Genomic DNA, 19,416 nt, shown 5'->3' on the forward strand with positions numbered 1-19,416 from the left:
TAGTTGCTGTTTGGGGGGCATGAAGTTTTTAAACTGTTCTGGGAACTTCCTTTCCACGTATTTTTCCACAGCACTGGTCTTCACTTGTTTTCCTGGCTGGACTGATAGTAACTGGGCTCTGCTTGGAGCCCTAGCTGGAGAGATCCCTAGAGATTATGGGTCCCCTGGTCTGACAGAGGCTGTTCACTCTGGCTCAGGGCTGAGATAGGTTGCTGTGTAATTTGGGAAAGAATTGTTTCTCCTGCAGCGTCTGTTGTGCCTGTTCTAGGGACGTGTGCTAAAAGCTGTACAGAGCTTCAAGGCCCTTTCTGACTCTGCTCAGTAGTTATCCCAGTCCCCTGCAAGGTAAATCATAGTAATCAGGCCTGGTTTAGGCAGGTGTAGAGCAGTTGTGATTTGACCAGGTCCCTGCTTTAACCACTCGCATGTGCTCCTCTCTGGGAGAGATGAGAGCAGGGAATTCTTGGTTCTCAGCCCATGCAGGAGGGTCCCCCCCAAAAAGCTCCATATTCTGCTTTGCAGTGCTTAGAGCTGCTCATCCCAACAGGACCAATGGTTTTAAAATAGCAGTTGATACCAGCTGCCCAGGAGATGGGGAAAATTGTTCAATTTTATATCTCCTGAGACCTTTGTGTCTCATACCCAGCACTGGCTCTTCCACTCTGTGGCTTAAGAGGTGGCTCTTCCACCCTGCCGTGGGGGCTGCCACCCTGGGCAGTGGATGTAAGGGGCTAGGGTGCTGCTTCTTTCCCTTTTTACCTCTTCTTTCCTCTCCGCAGCTCCTGCTCAGGCACAAATCATCCATGCTGGGCAGGCGTGCGTGGTGAAGGAAGACAACATCAGTGAACGTGTTTATACAATTCGGGAGGGGGATACGCTGGTCCTGCAGTGTCTGGTCACAGGACACCCCCGGCCACAGGTAAGCTTTCAGTCTTGCCTGTCATCCATGCTCCCCATGGCACTTCTTTGTAGTCTCTATGTAAAGGAAAACTGTGGGCAATGGGGTGCCCAGCTTTCTCCTATGTGTTGGAGTCAGGCAGGGAAGCCTTTTAGCGCAAGCACTAGCTTGTTAAGCTATGAAGCATCGAGCCTCACTTTCATGGAAAACAGTCCACAAAGCTTTGCAGGAGCCTACACAGACCTTCTAGTGGTGTTCAGTATGTGAAGTCTCCCAAAAATCTGAAAGCCCAGACTGAATCCATTATACAAACCACCCTCAAATCTTTAACCCTTTTACTGCAAAACAGGAGCAGGCCAGAGGAGGCTTCCCACATGTGCTGGCCATAGGAGTTGGTCCTTCATGGTCCATCAGTCTCTCAGTTTCTCTGGATGTACAGACAAGGGGAACCTGCTTGGGCGAGTTTGGGAAGTTGTTTGTAGTGCAGTTCACTGAGCCCAGCGCAGAGCCCGCTGGTCATTGCTTTATGGCCACTGACCAGAGGCATTCAGACTTGCTGCACTGGATATATCTATGCTGTGGTGAGTCACAGTTCAGTGGACAGGTATGGAGCTGAGCTTGGCTAACTGTTGCAGTCCTTCCCCAGGGTCCCTAGAGAGTTGCATAGCCTCAAGTCCCATGCAGCCACCTCCCCACCCTTCAGATACTCAAGCAGGCTGGTTCAATGTTAGTGTGGATGTGCCTATAGAGATACTGGACCAGAGCATGTTAGGGGTGGCAGCTGGTGCATACTGCGAGGCTGCATGTGCCAGAATACACTCAAGGGAGCCAAATACAATACATGTGCCTTTTGGGCCCCCTTCCCCAATCCCGCTAAAGATATTTGTGCTGAGAAGCCATGCATCTGTATACATCAATCAATGGCTCTGTGGACTTGCTTGTGAGGAGCTACTTGGCTAAGAGACTATGACAAAGGAGAGGGAGAGAGTCTCAGCCAGCAGGATTTGAAATGGTTTATCCATCAAAGCATATCTTGGAAACAATAAAAAGGAAATGATCTCAGCCAAGCCAGCAAAAATGACCAGCCTAGGCTTGTGACAGTGATAGGCAGATGATAACTGTGTACATCAGAAATGAGGAAGGTGGTAGGGCTGGCCCTGCCTAAGGATGTTGTATGTGTGGGAAGGTGCTGGCAGGTTGCAGGATTTTGAGACTGGGTAGCCAGAGAGATTGCTGGAGCAGAGCCTGATGCAGACACGATGGTAGTGGGCAACATTGTGGCTTGTCATTGCCTGGACATGCATGGGGGACACCAGAGCATGGAACCAGGCGTGACTGGGGAGGCTGGGACCCATGCACATGAAACGTGGCATGTGTCCTATCTCTGCCCTCCCTCTCATGGATAGATTTCTTCCCCAGTAAAGCTCTTATCCTAACCTTTGTTTAATCTTCTCTTTTCCCTTCTGTCAGCCCGTCATTAAAGCATGAAAATGTGGCCAAAATACTTAAATGAGATTGAAATTGAAAAGATTAAAGAGCTGGCTAAAGTGTCCTTGCAAACAGGAGACTCTGAGAGTCTTGGGTCCCTCAGACAATTTCATAATAAGCCTACAAAGGCTAAATAAATCCATGGTCATTAGTTCTGAAAATCTGCTCAGCCTAGTGCTCCGGGAGTGGCATGTAGACACCCCTACTCTTTCTAGAGCATCAGCATCAATCAGGTGATGGCAGTGAGCTTTAGGCAAAGTCTGGCAGAGTGATCAAGGTATCTGGTCCATTTTATGTGGCCAATGTTGAATGAAAATCTGTCTTCTTTCTGGTGGATGATCTTGCTGGATCTCAGCCCCAGAGTCTAGATGGGCACCAGTGTGGGAGACCACCAGTCACCAACCTTTAGAAGGGAGGTTGCAGATATAGGAAACCAATGGGCTGAGAAAAGCCATCTCTCTCTTTCATTGTCTGGACTGCAGAAAACAAGGGAGAAGCTTGTACTGCCACTGCTAGGGTTGTACCTCATTCCAGACATAAGAATAACCATTCGTTCTTTAGGAGCACTGTCCTCTTGCCACCATTCACCATGAAATATCATGCAGCTCCATTACCCCTGCAAGACAGGATCTTAAGACAGGTAACATAAGGACAAAAAAAATGCAAGATAGCTTGAAATCTGAAGGGATTTTTTCTTTTCTTTTCCTGTATCTTTAAAATCAAAGTACAAGCTTGTGTACTGCAAAAGGCTGACTTATAAAAATTACACAGGGGTTCCCTGTGGGAAAGGGGCAAGAGCCAGATAGCAACCACATTTTCTCACTCTTACTTGGAAAAGCAAACAGCAGAAATAGCCTTGCTGTCCAAAGATGAAAGAGTGTTGACTGCAGTAAAACCTCTGTAGCTGTGAGCTGATGTCTGCTGTAGCTTCATGGCCTACCAGCCACATGGGGTCCCAAGGCTTAATGCTGAAAGTCCTGTGCTGTGCAGACAGTGGTATAAACCTAACCAAGCTGCTGGGTTTACAGGACCAGAGCAGGAGTGGTAAATATGCAGTGTGTGTCTGGGTGAACTGAGGGGTTATCCTGGACGCTCAGATGTGAGGATCGGTGATGGATGAGAATCAGCAGATGGTCTATTGAGACATACTGAGATCAGTAGTTGAACTTTGGTAAGGTCTGGTGGTGCTGTAGGGCCTGTGTTTGAGGGTGGCTAGGGAGGAGGGGGAAGAGGAGCAAAGGGAGTGCTGCTGTCCCTTGGGATCTCTGGTTTGTGTCACTGATTGTTTGTATTTCTCTTGTTCTTCTCACGCAGGTGAGATGGACCAAAACTGCTGGCAGCGCATCGGACAAATTCCAAGAGACATCAGTGCTTAACGAGACCCTTCGGATTGAGAAGATCCAAAGGCTGCAGGGGGGACGCTATTACTGTAAAGCAGAAAATGGGGTTGGGGTCCCTGCCATCAAGTCCATTCGAGTAGATGTGCAGTGTAAGTCGTTTAGCGGCAACCCAGACCTTCCCACAGTTCTACTGCATGTCTCTGCCTCGCTGCGGGGCTGGTAGGGAGCTGCATTGCCCTAGGACCATGTGCACCTGATTCAGGAGCAAAGGGACTGGTGTGGTGTCCCCAGGGTCCGTTTTCCCCAGGAGATTAGATCCATCCATGAAAAAGATAGCTCTGTGTGTCCATGTGAGTCATTCTTATCTAGGTACCATAGTGTCTATCACTGCCAGGGGTCCCTAACACTTGTCTGGGATGTAGCCCCTCCATGAAAAAGATAGCTCTGTGTGTCCATGTGAGTCATTCTTATCTAGGTACCATAGTGTCTATCACTGCCAGGGGTCCCTAACACTTGTCTGGGATGTAGCACTGTAGATGGCTTCTGCTTTCTTTGTCTTCAATTTGAAGCTGGCAATGCTTGAAGCAAACCAATGCTTCTTGAAATTGGTAGTGCCTCATATGCTTGGGGCATTCCTGAAACCAGTGCCCTGCTCCCAGCATTGCTACCTCTGTAGCATGGTGGAAACAGAGCAAAAGACTCTGGGATGCACCTGAGGAGGCTGAGCTGCGAAGGGCTGAACATGAAGGAATCTGTGAGGCCCCCTTGGCTTCAGTGACTCAACATTTCTGTCTGGTTGTGATGCCCATCCTTCTTGTGTCCTGGAGATGGTGTTAGTAGTTCTCCACCTTGGGCCCCAAGTTTTGAAGATTTCTCATGCTGTCTTAATGTTGTTAATTCTTGGGCTGCTGTGGCCAAAAGGGAGGGAAATTAAACTTATCCCATAACCCCCATATGGGAGGAATCCAAGATTTAAGGTCTAGGCAACTTTTGAAGAGATTTGCTCTCCTGGGGAAGATTACCATTCTGCCCATTGTCCTTGGCTATCCACTATTCCAGTTTCCTCCAACCCAAGTAACACCAAATCCCTCTCCTCATATCTTTTGGGAAGGCCTAGCCAGCAAGAGGTTGATGCTAAAAAGATGTAAAGTGTGATGAAGCAGCTGGAACTCTCCCTGAACCTGTGACCACCTATCCCCACACTCCTTCTAGCAAGACAGTCTTCTGTGCTGAGGTGCACTGTGGTTGTCCATCAGTAGAGCAACCTCCAGGCTTCAAAACTCCAGTACCTGCCTGGAGTCTGGGCAGAGCTTTGCTGACAGAAATGGCTGCCTGAAGTCTGGGCAGAGCTTTGCTGACAGAAATGGTTGCCTGACTGCTTCCTCTTAATCCTACTGTCTAGCCCTACAATGATGTGACTCTCACAAAGTATGCCATAGACTTGAACTTCCTTAGGCTTTGGCAGGTTCATGATCTGCAGTTCTGTTATATGCCTCGGAGCAGCTCCGGTCTCTGTTCTTTCCTTGCTCTACCCCATATTGGAGTAGTGTAGTATGCGCCCTATCCTATAGGCTGGGAAAATAGATTGAGCATCTCTTCATGGGCATTGCATAGCTTGGCTTGGAGGAGTTCTGACACCCACCTGCCACACAGCCATCTGCCTGGCTTCTCTGTCCATTTCTTCTCCTACATGTGGTGGAGCCATATGATAACTCTCCACTGCAAACAGGACTTGCTTTTCTCAAGCCTCAGTATGACACCTTGCCAGGGCCTGTGTTCTAGGAACAGGACTGTGGCATGAATCTTTTTATGCCCCAAGGGCACTCCCTTTACTTCTGGGGTGTGGGCTGGAGCTAGAGTGATGTAGTGTCCTGTGGTCCCTCATGCAGCTCTGACCTGTAGAACTATGGGGCTAATGGGGTGGCCAAGGGCTTTCTCATACTAACATCTACTCTGCAGATGGACTTGGTAATGTACCTCTGGTTTGCTCACCTGGTTTTTGGGGAGGAGAGACTATTTTCTGCTAGTATTTGCACTAGGTACAAGGGAACACATAGGAAAAGCCGCAGTTTTTGTTGAATGCTCACCCCGGCAACCTTCAGCTGAATGAATCAGAATTTTAAAACAAACCCCTTATTTTCCCACATCCCAATTTGTAGGAGTAAGTAATCACCCTCATGTGAACCGTGGTATCCTTGACAGCTAGTGCTAGTCCTCACTCATACTTTTAGTATTAGACAGCAAGGTTGTGCAGAGAGCACCATTGGTGCCAAGAGGATATTAAACTGGAAACACTAACTTGTGTAGCAAGTTATTCTTTTGCCCCAAGTGGGCATCAACTGAGGCTTTAAAGTATTGGTTAGATACTGGCAAAGAGGCAGCTGCTGTTTGGAGTATTTCCATGTAGGAGAGAGAGAAAGTAAAGAAAAAGAAAGAATGGATGTTTACAAGCTTATATTGCGCATGAAACATCCTATGTGATCATCTCCATGAGCAGCCTTGAGCCAAATTTATCATTTGTGCAGCTCACTGACATCAGTGGCATTACTCGTGCATCAAGGACGTACATATCATCGTAGGTCTTATTTTAGCTTTTCTCAGGAGGGCTAGACTTAGAGCTGACTGCTACAAAAGAAGGCTGAAAGATTCAAGGGAGGAAAGGTTTAGCAACCAAAAGGAAGATGTGTTCTGTGTGGGGAGTAGCTGGGAGCCAGGAGGCTTGAATGGTGAGTATCTTCTTTGATCAGTAAGGGAATTGTTTTGCCATGCATCCTGCTGAGAAATGGAGCCTCAGAAGGATGGTAGCTACAGAGTTACTCATGTAAAGTGTGAAGAAATAAAGGAGGGTTAAGGACAAAGGAGGAGAGAGGAGAGGCTGTGCCCAGGGTCCTGGTCCAAGAGAATCTGGTGTAAAATTCAGTCACCCTATGGCCACACAGAGACAGCACTGTATGGAGAGAAGATTTTTTTTTTTTTCCACCTGTGTATGTTTTTCCTCAAGCCTTGGCACAGGGGTTGTGCCTTGTCATTGTTCTGCTAATGGCTCTACTCATATCTCTGAGTTATGGTGTGGTCAAGCAGACAAATCTCAGGTCCCATTACAACTGCTATCTACCAAGCATACAGCTCATTAAAATATGCAAATCCACAAGCTGACACTTGTGATTCAGCAGAGAACATACATTATTTGCATGACGTTAGCAGAAACTCATCCCTGCTTCCCTCTTCCTTTCTGGGAGTCAGATCTCCAAACTTACAGATCTCTAAAACAAAATACCGTAAAAATTAAGTGGCACAGGAGAGTGGGAGGTGATGAGCATATGTCCTCTTCCTCTCTACTAACATGTGCAGAAGGCAGTGCTGACAGCACAAGAGGATACTGGGTGCACGTGCCTCAGTTTCCTCGCAGTTGAAGATGGGGTCATAAGGTTCCTGAAAATGTAGAATTGCTTCAACTGAGCTCAACAGATGCCTTAAGATATGCTTAAGGGCACAGGGACAGATTTCAGTTTAGGGGCCCAATTGGTCCCATCTTGTCAAATGGGATCTTTACATTTAACCCTAATCAGTCTCAAAGTGGTTCTGGGAGGAGAAAGATCCACCCCCTCTGAAGTTTTCCCTATGCTTCCTTGATATTCAGGCATTGGTGTCTGGTGCAAGAGCCCAAGAAAATGATCCCTTTTCAGGAGGGAAACCCTTGGGGATCAGTGTGCTCTGAGTGGATGGAGAAAGTATGCTCCCTGCAGGGCAATTGTTTGTGTCCTTGCAAGCGAAGTGACTGATAACCATTGATTCAATTGTGATGGCTGCATCTGGTGCATGAATGGTGAAGGAATTGGAAGGAGCATTTTCTGTAAAGGGAGAAAACAAAAGAATCTAATGAGTTTAGGGGTGGGTGATGGGGATGCAGTGAGTAGAAGTTACTGAAGAGGGAGAGTCAGTACAGACCTTGAAAAGAAGAAAATACAGGGAGAATATTTTAGTAGGAAGAGAGAGAAATTGTACATACCTTTCACAGTGGTTTGCATCTCGTGTTCCCATGGCACCCCACGAGACTTGCTCCTGTCTAGGAGATGACTCTCTATCTCAGCTCCTTGATCTTGTCCTAACTTCTGCTCTCACCCCTTGACTCAAAGGTGTGTCATGTCCTTTGTGTGGGCATCTCACAGCTGTAGGCTTAGCCCCATGATTTCAGGAGGCATTTGGGAACTGGATAGTGGAAGCAGAAGAAACTATGATGGAGCAAAGTTTCCTGGGATCCTTCTGACCTCTCAGTGAAGTAGAGAGCAGTGATTTGGGGTGTGGGGTGTCATTGGGGAAGGTGAAACAGCCCACTGGTCTGAGAGGCATGTGGCAGGCAGGCAGTTTGCTTGAGGACCACATGGGATCTGCAGAGCAGAGGGTGCTTTCTATTCTCTGAAGGTTGTGTGGTGAGCAGGAGAATTTTGCCTTCTCCTATCTGTTCCCTTTAGATAACATTTGTGTTACCTGCCCTCAGATCAGCTCTTAGTTCAGCAGTTGTTCTCAGCCAAATATATGGGAGCTTCCCCTCTCCTCTATGGCACCTGGAGCATCATCTGCTCTGCAGGCTGTACGTGCAGACCAAGCTTCACTAACAACTGCTGCGGCCCTCCTTACCTTCCTTCCAGATCTCGATGAACCTGTTCTCACCATTCACCAGACCATCAGCGATGTACGTGGCAGCTTCTACCAAGAGAAGACTGTCTTCCTCCGCTGCACTGTCAACTCCAACCCACCAGCTCGCTTCATCTGGAAACGGGGAGCTGAGACACTTTCCCACAGTCAGGACAATGGTGTTGACATCTATGAACCCCTCTACACACAGGTGAAAAAAAACCCACCAAACCTCCACCAGCTTGTGTTGAGCATCTTGCTGATGCAGGGCACTCTGTAGTGGATGGCGTTTCTTTCCCTGTGTGGATTACGATGCTGGGGAGAGGGTGGTGGCCACTGCAAGGAGCACTGTCTCCGAAAGGGCTGGTAGAGCCTATTTTGTATGCAAGTTCCCAGGGGACAAGAGGAGTAGAGCAGCAGGAGGGAGTGTGACAGCCTAGAAATCCCTTCTTTTTTTTGGCAACTGTCCCTGAGAGCAGGTCATAGCTCCCCTGATGAGGTTACATGCCTGAGACTAAAATCCAAACAAACAATCCCAAGATTGGGTCTCCTCTAGCACCCATTACTAACTTTTTCTCTTAATTGAGTGCCCAAGCTCTGTAAATCAGGGGAATTGCTTCCTGTTTAGTAGTGTGAGTGAATGGCAGGAATTGCAGTGGGGTCCATGAGGGAAATGATGAAGAGCTTTTCCTAGTGCTCATGAGTAACAGAGGCAGCCCAGCTGCCTGAGCACTTTCTGACTGTCGTCCTGTGACAAGGTATCCACATCCTTTCTGCCTCTGCTTGCCTATGCTGGACTCGCCTCTCTGAACGCCACTTTCTTTGCAGTAATTAGCCTGCCAACACAGTGGGAGATGGAAGAGAATTTTTCTTTTGCCAAGGCACTCTGGGCACGTTATCCTAAGCTGAGCTCTGGCTCTGAATGTCCTTCAGATGCTAACCAGCCTCAGCGCTTCCAGCAAGGCTGTTCGGCAGCACAAGGCAGTGATGGGTGGAAAGGGAGGGCTGAAAGGGCTGCTCCCCAGGGCACCTGTTTCATCCCATACACCTCCTTGTGCTCCCAAAGCTGGGCCCTGAGTGCATTCTGGCTGAGTTTGATTTCTGAGCGATGCTCCAGGCAGCTTTTCAGTTAATGTAGTTGTGTTCGCATTTTATTGAAATGTGCCATCTCTGTAGGTCATGGAAATGGGCAGCCAAATGGCAACATTCAGGGGGATGAGGAGAGAGAAGAGAGCTGCAGGTTAGTGGCAGATTTGCAGAAATGCTGTAGGTCAGCACTGCTGTTCGGCCCTGAAGAGAGCTTTGTCTAGTCCCAGTGCTATGTGGCACGCAACCAGGACATCCCTGGCCTTACAGGAAGCCACCATGGGCTCTTCCAGCTTTCACTAAGCTCAGTGTAATTAACAGGAGACATTGCTTAGTGAGAGGATGTCTTAGGACTTGAGATATTTTCTTCAACTAAATAAGGCATCTGGCAGAATTTCACCATGTTGCAGCATTAATGTGTAGATGACCCAGCATCCTGCAGCTCCTGTCAAGCGGTATTCCCACCATGATGGGTCATTGCTAGCTCTGAGAGAGGGCGTTAGGACTGCTGTGCTCACACAGGTACGCCCTTACGGTCCACACCAGCATAAACCTGTGAGTTTGGGTTGGTAAGAGTTGAAGTTAACAAAAACACACCTCTGCAACACTATTGGGAGGGGAAAACCTTGCTGGAGCTCAAATGCCCTACGTTTAACAAAGTACCCTTTGCAGGGGTTTGTAATATTGTCTTAGAGATGAACTGGTATCAGCATCAGGTTTGGGTAGGCTTTTACATTAAAAAGGAGGTGAAGACTTTATTGTTTAAGTTTTTTAAAACTCATTTACACTGAACATTTATACACATTTACCCCACATTTACTAATCAATAAACAGGATGCATATGACCCTGTAAGTAAGTAGTTGACATGCACATTGTAAATGCCATCATTTGTGTGGCATAGCAACAAATCTCAGGGGACAAGACTTTCTTGGGGTTATTGGTCTCCTAAGTATTTATCTTTCTAATTTACTCAGTTCAGATCCTTGCTCTCTGTATATTAGCATGCCTGAGCTCATCATCCAGTCCCTTGAGGTTGTCCTCAAGAGGATTTGTCATGCTGACACCTTCTCACATTTGCAGGCAATTATGGAATTGTTTCTCCAAAAGAGATTTAGACAAACACAAGGAGAACAACAGCAACAAGCTGTCATGGGAAGACGTATGAGCTGCAAGGTGTGCAAACCACAGGATGCATCTCAGAGCGTTCCATGTTCCATAAAGAAAGAAAAATATACAGAATGCATTTATTGTTAATTTAACAACTTGATTCTGTTTCTATAACAAGCCAGTAACTAATGGAGTGCCAGGGAGTGATTTTTGTTTGTTTGTTACCATAGTACGAGAAAAGGCTATCAAAGTCCATGCAGTCACTCTAGATTTACACCAGCATAAATAAGATTAGAACCTGGAGAAGAGAGATCAGAAAGTTTTGGGGAGTTCTTTGAGTATTTCTTGGAATTATCTTTTTTCCCTCTGTACTGCAAATTTTTACCGCCTAATTGTCGAACTTGTCATACTTAGGCCAGCATTAATGTCTGAATCTGCTCTGATTTACTTTGGGTTTGCAATGTTGAGACCCCAATGATGTCCCTTGGGATCCTACCAACATGTCAGTGCGAGGTCTGTTCTAGGAAGTTTAAGGTTTTTCAAGTTTCACAAGACGATTCGGATGGCAGTTGATGAGAAATTATACCTAGACCTGTTCAGCAGTGCTTTCAGGTTAAATGTCATTTGGTTGCTGGGTGTTTTGAGAAATCCTGGAGGTGGAGTTACCACTGCAAACATTTTCTATCTCCTTTATATATAGCTAGGGGGGCTTGGAGTCTGCACAGTTCCCTGAGGTTTTGATGGGAGCTGCTGGTAATCTGTAAACTTTGGGACAGGTTATGGACTTGCAATGATAAGCTGTGCTTTGTACACCTGTGTCTTTCCCCACCCCCTCCTTTTTTCCCAACTCCCAGGGTGAAACCAAAGTCCTGAAGCTGAAAAACCTGCGGCCCCAGGATTACGCCAGCTACACGTGCCAGGTGTCCGTCCGCAACGTCTGCAGCATCCCTGACAAATCCATCACCTTCCAGCTCACAAACACCACAGGTAAGAGGGGACACAGAGGGCCCCTGCAGCCCTCCGATCCCTTGCCTGCTCAACAGCCATTACCCCTCCAGGAAGGTAACACAGCACCCTGTCCAGGGCCTGCAGCACCTCACGTTCATGTACATGTGAGGCTGCTAGGATTACAAATCTTCACGTGGCCAGGGATGCTCTAATTTCTCGTAGCTCTGCGTATAGCCAGTGCCTTGGCCGGCCTACCGTGAGATCATTAAAGCAGGCTACATGTAGGTGTTGAGGCACTATGTAGTTTTTAATCCAGACACTGTTTTATTTATTTATAATTCTAAGAGTGACTTTAAAAATAGATTCAATACAGTCTAGAGTGGGGCAGATGCTGCAGGAGTTCTTACAAATAATTCATTTGTCTGTGAGGCTGGCCTGGTTTGCCATGCTGCGCTCTCAGCACCTCCCAGCTAACGGGCTCCGCTGGTGCTGATGTTTATGGAAAGCAAATATCTCTGGTGCCTTCCCAATAAATAAATTTTACACTGATATTCATACTGGCAGTGCTTGGGTACACCTCCAGTTGCAAACAAAATCAGCTTGGTGCCTCTTGCTTGACCTGCAATAACTGACTGATAACTGAGTATCATGTACCAAATACTTGCAAGGACCTAACTGCAACCTGTCCATTAAAGAAAAAACCAAACAAAACCCCCAAAACCCACAAAACCACACCCACAAAAACCCTCCCACAAAGCCCCCACACGTGTTGAATGTTTTCAAATAATAAGTAAATGTCAGGAAATTGCTTCCAGCCCTGAGGTATTCCATGACCAGAAAGAAAGGCATTGTAGTTGTTTGAATTATTCACCTCTCTAATGTAGCACAAAGCAGTTTGCATCCCTTGTGTCATCTTTGTGCAGTGGAAACAGAACTCTTTTGATATTGCCAACTGTTGACAGGATATTGTTGATACTGTATAAATTATGTTTATTGATCTGACTTGAGCCCAAGGTGCTGAACAATAGTTGCATCATTTTATGTAGAAAGAAGAAAAATAATGAGCTTAAGAAAGGGAACTATAGCTAATGTCAGAAAAAAATATTCTCTGTGTGGTAAGATCTCTCAACATGTCTTGAACGACTCACACCACTACCTGAATTTCTCTCAGGATGAGACTGTAGCAAATGCTGGAATATTCCCTTTAAAAACTTATCTTGTGCTCATGATGAAGAAAGGGATCTCATACAGCTTTTTTTCCCTGTTGTGTCTTTTACCTTTGAAGAGCTAGAAAATCAAATTTCTCTTCATGTCCACACCCCCTGCCACCCAAGCACAGGGAAGCTACCCTTTGTTTCAGTCCAGCCCCTTTACTGAGTGAACAGGAAAGATGTATATTCAGGTTGGTAGGCAGATCAGAAGCCAGTGGTATGGCTGAATTTACACCAACTTCTTAAGTACTTATCTAAGCTCTGAACCTGGACTACATAGCACATATGTCTAGTTCTTTTTTCCTGTTGTTTAGTTATAGATGCATATTTATGCATAGTTACAGTGGAGCCTGACACTGCAAGCTCAAAGGGACCATTGAAAAAGTGTTCCTAGCAAATGGTATTAAAAGCTGGTGGTGAAAATGAAGCTGGCATTGCGATGTGAGCAGGGTTTGTGTTAAATAACAGAAGTATATTTAACATGAAATATTATCTGGCTTACTTGCCCTGGAGGTAGTATTGTGCATAGATTAGGAAATATTTAAAGAAAAATCTTCAATTCTCTCTTTTTTTCCATAGGTCTTTTCTTTCCCTCTTGCACTTTTGCTTTAGCAGCCTCTGTAGCCTTGGCTGTGCCCAGAATCCTGAGCAGCTTCACTCAGGATGCCTTTGCCTTTGCAACTGAGGAGAGCCCAAAGGGCATCGACATGCATGGAAATCGATCACTTAAATATTTATAGACCCAAGTACTATAGATCTTGAGGGGAATTGGTGGGTCAGGTCATGTCAGGCCAAGGAAAGCTTCTCTTCCCAGTTCATTTGTTGTTTCTCAGCTGGCTCGCTTTGGCTCCTCTGGCAGTGGCCTTTGGGCAGGTCATAGTCTCCGGCAAGGAGATGTCCTTCTCCCAGGCTCTGTGTCACCAGCTTGGCCCTTGCAGCAGGGAATGGGTTCTTGGTCTGCAGCCTTAATGGGAAGGAGGTTTCCCCTGCTCCTCCTCTGTCCTGCTGCTGTTGCGTGGCTCTAGAGCAGCAGGCTGGGTCTGCAGAGCCACAGGACCAGCTCAGCACTGGGCTGTCATCACCTGCTCTAGCAGGGTCAGGCTGACGTTTTCCCCTTCCTCGATTTCTGCAAAATTAAGCAGCCCAGCTGGTTAATTCTCCTGCAGTTTTACTGCAGCAAATTGGACTTCAAAGGGAATTGAAAGCGACTCTTTGTTTTTAATGGTCCCCTTGCTGCTCAGCAGACTCCGCCAGCAGGTTTTCTGAGCCAAGAACAAAAGGAATTGCCACAGGTTACAAATAAATGAGATTCATCTCCTGCATAACAATGTCTGCAGACTGTTAACCTCTGTCTGCTGACAGGAGTGGGAGTGGGAGCCTGCACAGGCTGCCACAGCCAGGGCTCCATTTTGGGGCACATCATGGGACCTTGCTGCCTGGAGCTGTGTGGGTGGCAGCTTTGCAGTTTCCCTGCCTCCCTCTTGCATGCACACACAACCTGCCCCGAGGCAGTGCTTGCACCAGCATGTCACTTTTTTTTCTCTGTTGCCTTGCCCAGAACTGGGCAAGATGAGTGTTGATCAGATATGTGCACGTCAAGCACTGCAAGAGCCCTAAATCTTAACCAGAGCCTGCAGGACCTCTGGTTTGTGCACTCCAACTCTGACATTTCTCTGGACATAGGCTGGTCTCAGCCTTTCTCTGGCTCTGATGGGGATGGATGGAGATTCCCAGGCAAGATGCTGCATCTGTCACTTTCTGTGCCCTATGAACCTGAAACCAGTACAATGTCAGAAGGCAGGAACAGCTACTTGGTGTCAGCCATGCTCAGCTGACAGCGTATTACGGACAGGAATGTGTCCTGCCTGATCACAGGGTGTTGACCTATTGCATTGCTGAGCTTCATAATGGCTAGTGAAACCACCTGGAGCTTGGAAAGGACATACAAATCCTTCCTTTGCTGATTAGTGCTCATTAACCCTTGCACACTGTTTCCAAGACTCCAGCAAAGAGACCTGTCAAAGGCTCTGAGTGCAGGCTGTGGCATCCCAGAATTCAAGGACTCTACCACTGGCCTCACAATGACCAGTGCAGGTGGCAGAGGAGCCACCTTCCTTGGGCCCAGCTGGCCACCTCTGGCACAAATAGCAAGCCCTGTGACCAGGGAGGGGACATTTGACTGAGTGCATCAAAGCAATATCCCAGCATGGCAGTAGTTGTGCTGCTAAATTATGGCACTGGTGCTGGGGAGAGAGCAGTCCTCCTCGCCTTGTTTGTATGGGCTGTAATTCAGAGATCCAACACAAATCCAGCACAGCTCATTAACGCAGGGTCCAGGGAGAGAAGAGGTAGAAATAACGATGCTGTTAAATCAGGCTTCATGAATATGGAACAATGTCTTATTTTGCATTATTATGGCTGTTACTTAAAACATACTCCTCGCCTTTTTGCTGGGGACTGCTACTTTCTCAGGTCTGTCTGGATGGAGCCAGTGATGGTGCTGACAGGGGCTTTTAAAAGGCTTTTCATGGGATGAAATAGGGAATACAAAGGGAAGGTTTTTGGATCAGTTCCTGGAGGGGGATGTAGTGAGAAGGGTGCAGAAATAATATAAACTAAAACCAGGTACTAGGGTATTCAAAGCGGAGGTCGTCTAGACATTTTGAATCAATCTCAGTTCAGTTGTGCATGAAAGACAATCCCTGTGACCTGGTCTGTAGCCCCCAGGTCTACAGAAAAGTGTATTTGACACCTGTGGAGGTGAAGGAGGTTAAGACCGGCTGCAGAGCTACTATTCATGGTCTGTTATGGTGCAGACAGGTCCTGGTCCTCCATGTCAGGATCCAAGCTGCGAGGGCCAGCTGCCTGGCAAAGGCTTTGCCTCTCAAAGAAGTCTAGGTGGGTGTGAGATGGAGAGGCATATCATGGGATAGCTGAGGTCCTTTTTTCATGGTAGACCTTTCCGCAAACTCCTTCTTGGGATGGCAGCTCTGTATGGGAGGAGTGGCTTAATCCCAACTGTCCTTGACCACAAACAACTGCTGGGTTCAAGCAGGCTCCTCTGAGCCTGTCCTTTCTCCTTCACCTCTCCATCAGGGTGGAGCTCTGGTGGTCAGGCAGAAGCAGCAGACTGTAACTGGGCATGCACCTGCCTGACTTTCCCTTGGGATTGTGAGAACCGTCCAGCAAACACTGACATCCCTGTGAGCTTCCCAGCATGCTTTGGATCGGGTCCTGAGATGCTAACCTCAGTCCAGGGCTCAGTCTATTGTGCTGTTTCTATCCAAGGCCTAAGCAGACCGTGATTCATACAATAGTTTTGCAGCAAGGGAGATACAGGTGCTGTAGCAGGAGTTGAGCCTTTTCTCCAGTGCTGCTTCTGCAGGTCCTGCCTAGAGTCAGGCAAGTTAAATACAGGGAGAACAGAAGGCACTGTGGTGTCTGCAGAGGAGTGGGCTGGATGAAGTGCAGGTAAGTAATGCAGAGCCACAGTGGCTTTCCATTGCCCCTCTGCCTTGAAATTGTTTGCATCAGGAGTCAAGAAGCCTCTAGCCTCAGGTTTCCTACTGCCAAATGTTGTCTGGTTGCCAGTCCTACCTGTATAAAAGGGATTCACTGGGCTTTTCTTCTGACCTGAGTCCTAAGCCTTAGAGAACCTGCACTGAACACAAAAATATCATACCTGTCTTGTGCTCCAATCCTAAACACTAGCAATGGAGTGTTTTAGGTATAACCTCCATTTGGGGGTGGTGTGAGGTCCTGCCTGCAGTGTTTCCTAACCATAACAGAGCAGAGTGATCTAACTTAAAGACATGGTAATGATCATGCTTTAGGTTCACAAATACCTTGTATTTGTAATGAATTTATGGATCCCTCCAGCTCTCCCTACTCAAACCAGCCATCTTCAAGAACAAATCATAGAAAGTATGAAGCTGTGCACAGGCAAGTGGATGGGTCTTTTTCAAGCTCAGAAGTGTCCCTTTTTGTACTCTTTCAGCCCCACCTGCTCTGAAGCTGTCTGTCAATGAGACGCTGGTAGTTAACCCTGGTGACAACATCACTATGCAATGCTCTCTGATGGGCGGTGACCCACAGCCAGAGGTGGTTTGGTCTCACTCTCCTGGCCCAATGCCTCCTAATAGCCTTGTGCAAGGAGGCAACCTCACCATCTGGAGGATCCACGTGGAGGACTCAGGCTACTACAATTGCACGGCCATCAACAATGTGGGGAACCCAGCAAAGAAGACAGTGAACCTGCTGGTGCGGTGTAAGTTGCTCTTTTTCTCAGAGCATGGGTTTTCAGGGTGGAGGGGCTACGTTTGCATTTCTCATGGCTGTTCTTGTACAGCAGAGGGTGAATGTGATACTTAGCAGCGATTAGTGTTCTGGAGAAGTGCCTGTGCATGCTCCTCTGCTCCCACACCAACAGCTGTGCTAGCACTGCTTGCACCCTCATCCCGGGCTGTAGCACTATCCTGGACTGGAGAATGATCCCAGACTGCTACATGTGAGGGCCTGGGGATATTTTGTGGGAACATAATCAGGGGAGGTATTTGGACAGACTTTGCATGGAGATGTTGCCTTCTTGAGGAGCAGAGCTGTTATCCTATCCCATGCAAGACATTTTGCTGTCCCTAACCAGTTTTGCACTTTTCATCCCAGCCATGAAGAATGCCACATTCCAAATCACCCCTGATGTGATCAAAGAGAGTGAGACCATCCAGTTAGGGCAGGACTTGAAGCTGTCATGTCATGTAGATGCTGTCCCTCAGGAGAAGGTTGTCTATTCCTGGTACAAGAATGGGAAACCAGCCAGGTTCTCAGACCGGTTGCTCATCACCCGGAATGACCCCGAGCTCCCACCTGTGACCTGCAGCTTGGAGATTATTGACCTGAGATTCAGTGACTACGGCACCTACCTGTGTGTGGCTACTTTCCAGGGAGCACCCATTCCTGACCTCAGTGTGGAGGTTAACATCTCCTCAGAGACAGGTGAGCCTCTCTGTGGCAGCTAGGAACCTCAAGGAGTGGTTGGCATCACTAGCTGCCCACCACCCCCATGCCTCTGGCTTTTTTAAAGGACCTCACATGAGGGTCTTGAATCCCAGTGGGGAAAAGTCTCACATCCTCAGGCAAGCATTTGCGTGAGACTGGAGATGGGTGATAGTTACAGCTCCTCTGCCAGATGTGTTATGCACCAAGCAGATCTTCCTTTATGTTTTCTCCCTATGAAAAGTCCAAAGCGCAGTACAGTGAAAGCTCCAGAGACAGGTTTAGAGTGTGATTGTTCAGAGAAGTCTCCAAATTGTGAAAGAAGAAAAAGACGGTGGTATTTCACCAAATTTCAAGCATACCTTTGCTTAGAAGGGAGTAGAAGAGAAAGCAAGCTGCTCTTTCCTCTCTTTGGCATTGCTTATGAGGAATGTCCCTTTTTTCAGAGCTGTGGCCAGGAGATTGGTATCATCTGTCATAGCAAATTCTGTGAAGAGCTTTAATGTTTACTGGATTGCAATTGCAATCTGTCTTAGGCACTCTCTGTAGGAGTCTAAGTGTTATAAATCCCTCCCCCCTTTAAAATCAGGGTGAAAGCTTCACCCCATGGCTTGGTGAGGACAGAACTAATCCATAAGTGTGTTTGTCGGTCACCTTGGGGACTGAAATACAGAGTCTCAGGGCTGCCTTTTTGTTTCTGGGGAAATCATAGGTCCAGCTCTGCTCTCCATTACATCCATGTCATCTTGCTGCCTTTCCAGGACCTTGAGTGTACAGCACAATGCAGCATTGGTCTAGTAATCTGGTAAGGACTCCTGAAGGGAGCCAGCTACCCACAGATTTTGTCCTGAACCTTCACAGAAAGTTTCTTCTCAATCCCTGGTCCATTGACCAGGCTGGTCCCAGTCTTGATTCTGGACATTGCTTGCTTCAGCCCGCAAGCAGAAGGTGCTGTGACTGCTCTTGATGCTTTGGGAAGCCCCTGTCTCCCAGTAGAAATGCTGAGGCCAGCCTCCTCCCAACAGGACGGCACCCAGTGCTCGTGAACAGCCTGGAGATCGAGCCCTCACCATGCCATGGACCCACTAAAGACCAAAGGGTGATGCTTCCCTTCTGTTGGCAGCCCTGGAAGGTAGGGCCCTGTCCGTGTCAGCAGACACCAACCCTGTTGTACCAGCAGGGAGCAAAACAGGGGGAACCCCACAATCCTGGTGCAAAGCTGGCTCTCCTGACCTTGTATGTCTGCTGCCACCAGGAGCAATCTTTTTTGCCCAAGATCACTAGATGGCAGAGTGCAGTTGTGTTTAAGACTGCAAGGGTAGGAGGTTGCGAAGGGCTGGGAGACACTGGATGATCCCACCAAAAGGTTGGGCAGTGTCTGTTGGTGGAGGTGTTTGTCCAAGCACCAGCCGGTTGCTGCCTTAAAGGAAGGAGGTATCTGTGGTGGCCTGTCAAGTGGAGGGTGAGCCCCACATGCTCGTGTGGGTGCCTGCTGGTGGGGAAGGGCAGGAAGGCAGCCTGGGGTGTTTTGAAGCCTCTCTTTGGCAGCCTGGGCCAGCAGGACCGTTTTGTGACCCAGGGAGTGAAAAAGGCCATCCGTGCCAGGGCAACCCTCCATGCAGCAGCCAAGGCTGTCCAGCATGCGGCATCCCCACGAACAGCAATGAGCCACCTCTGATATGTGGTTCCCACATAAAAACCCAGCAGGTT

The 19,416-nt window shown here is 47.8% G+C and overlaps 1 protein-coding gene across 5 annotated transcripts in view; it reads left to right on the plus strand.

Moving 5' to 3' along the window:
* MDGA1 (MAM domain containing glycosylphosphatidylinositol anchor 1) overlaps window positions 1-19,416 on the plus strand; it is a 147,734-nt gene that overhangs the window by 47,743 nt on the left and 80,575 nt on the right. For 4 of the 5 annotated variants that reach the window (XR_011327495.1, XM_069800389.1, XM_069800386.1 and 1 more), the window contains exons 2-7: window positions 780-919; window positions 3,701-3,875; window positions 8,376-8,572; window positions 11,410-11,542; window positions 16,712-16,981; window positions 17,377-17,706. Coding sequence is in view for 4 of the 5 variants with exons in the window: in XM_069800389.1 (XP_069656490.1) it covers window positions 780-919; window positions 3,701-3,875; window positions 8,376-8,572; window positions 11,410-11,542; window positions 16,712-16,981; window positions 17,377-17,706 (1,245 nt within the window). In the remaining variant the exon portion in view is untranslated. The remainder of the gene's footprint in view (window positions 1-779; window positions 920-3,700; window positions 3,876-8,375; window positions 8,573-11,409; window positions 11,543-16,711; window positions 16,982-17,376; window positions 17,707-19,416) is intronic. The other variant, XM_069800388.1, reaches the window with a different exon arrangement.

Source organism: Haliaeetus albicilla, chromosome 13, assembly GCF_947461875.1.
Source record: "Haliaeetus albicilla chromosome 13, bHalAlb1.1, whole genome shotgun sequence".
In the NCBI taxonomy this organism is placed as follows: domain Eukaryota; kingdom Metazoa; phylum Chordata; class Aves; order Accipitriformes; family Accipitridae; genus Haliaeetus; species Haliaeetus albicilla.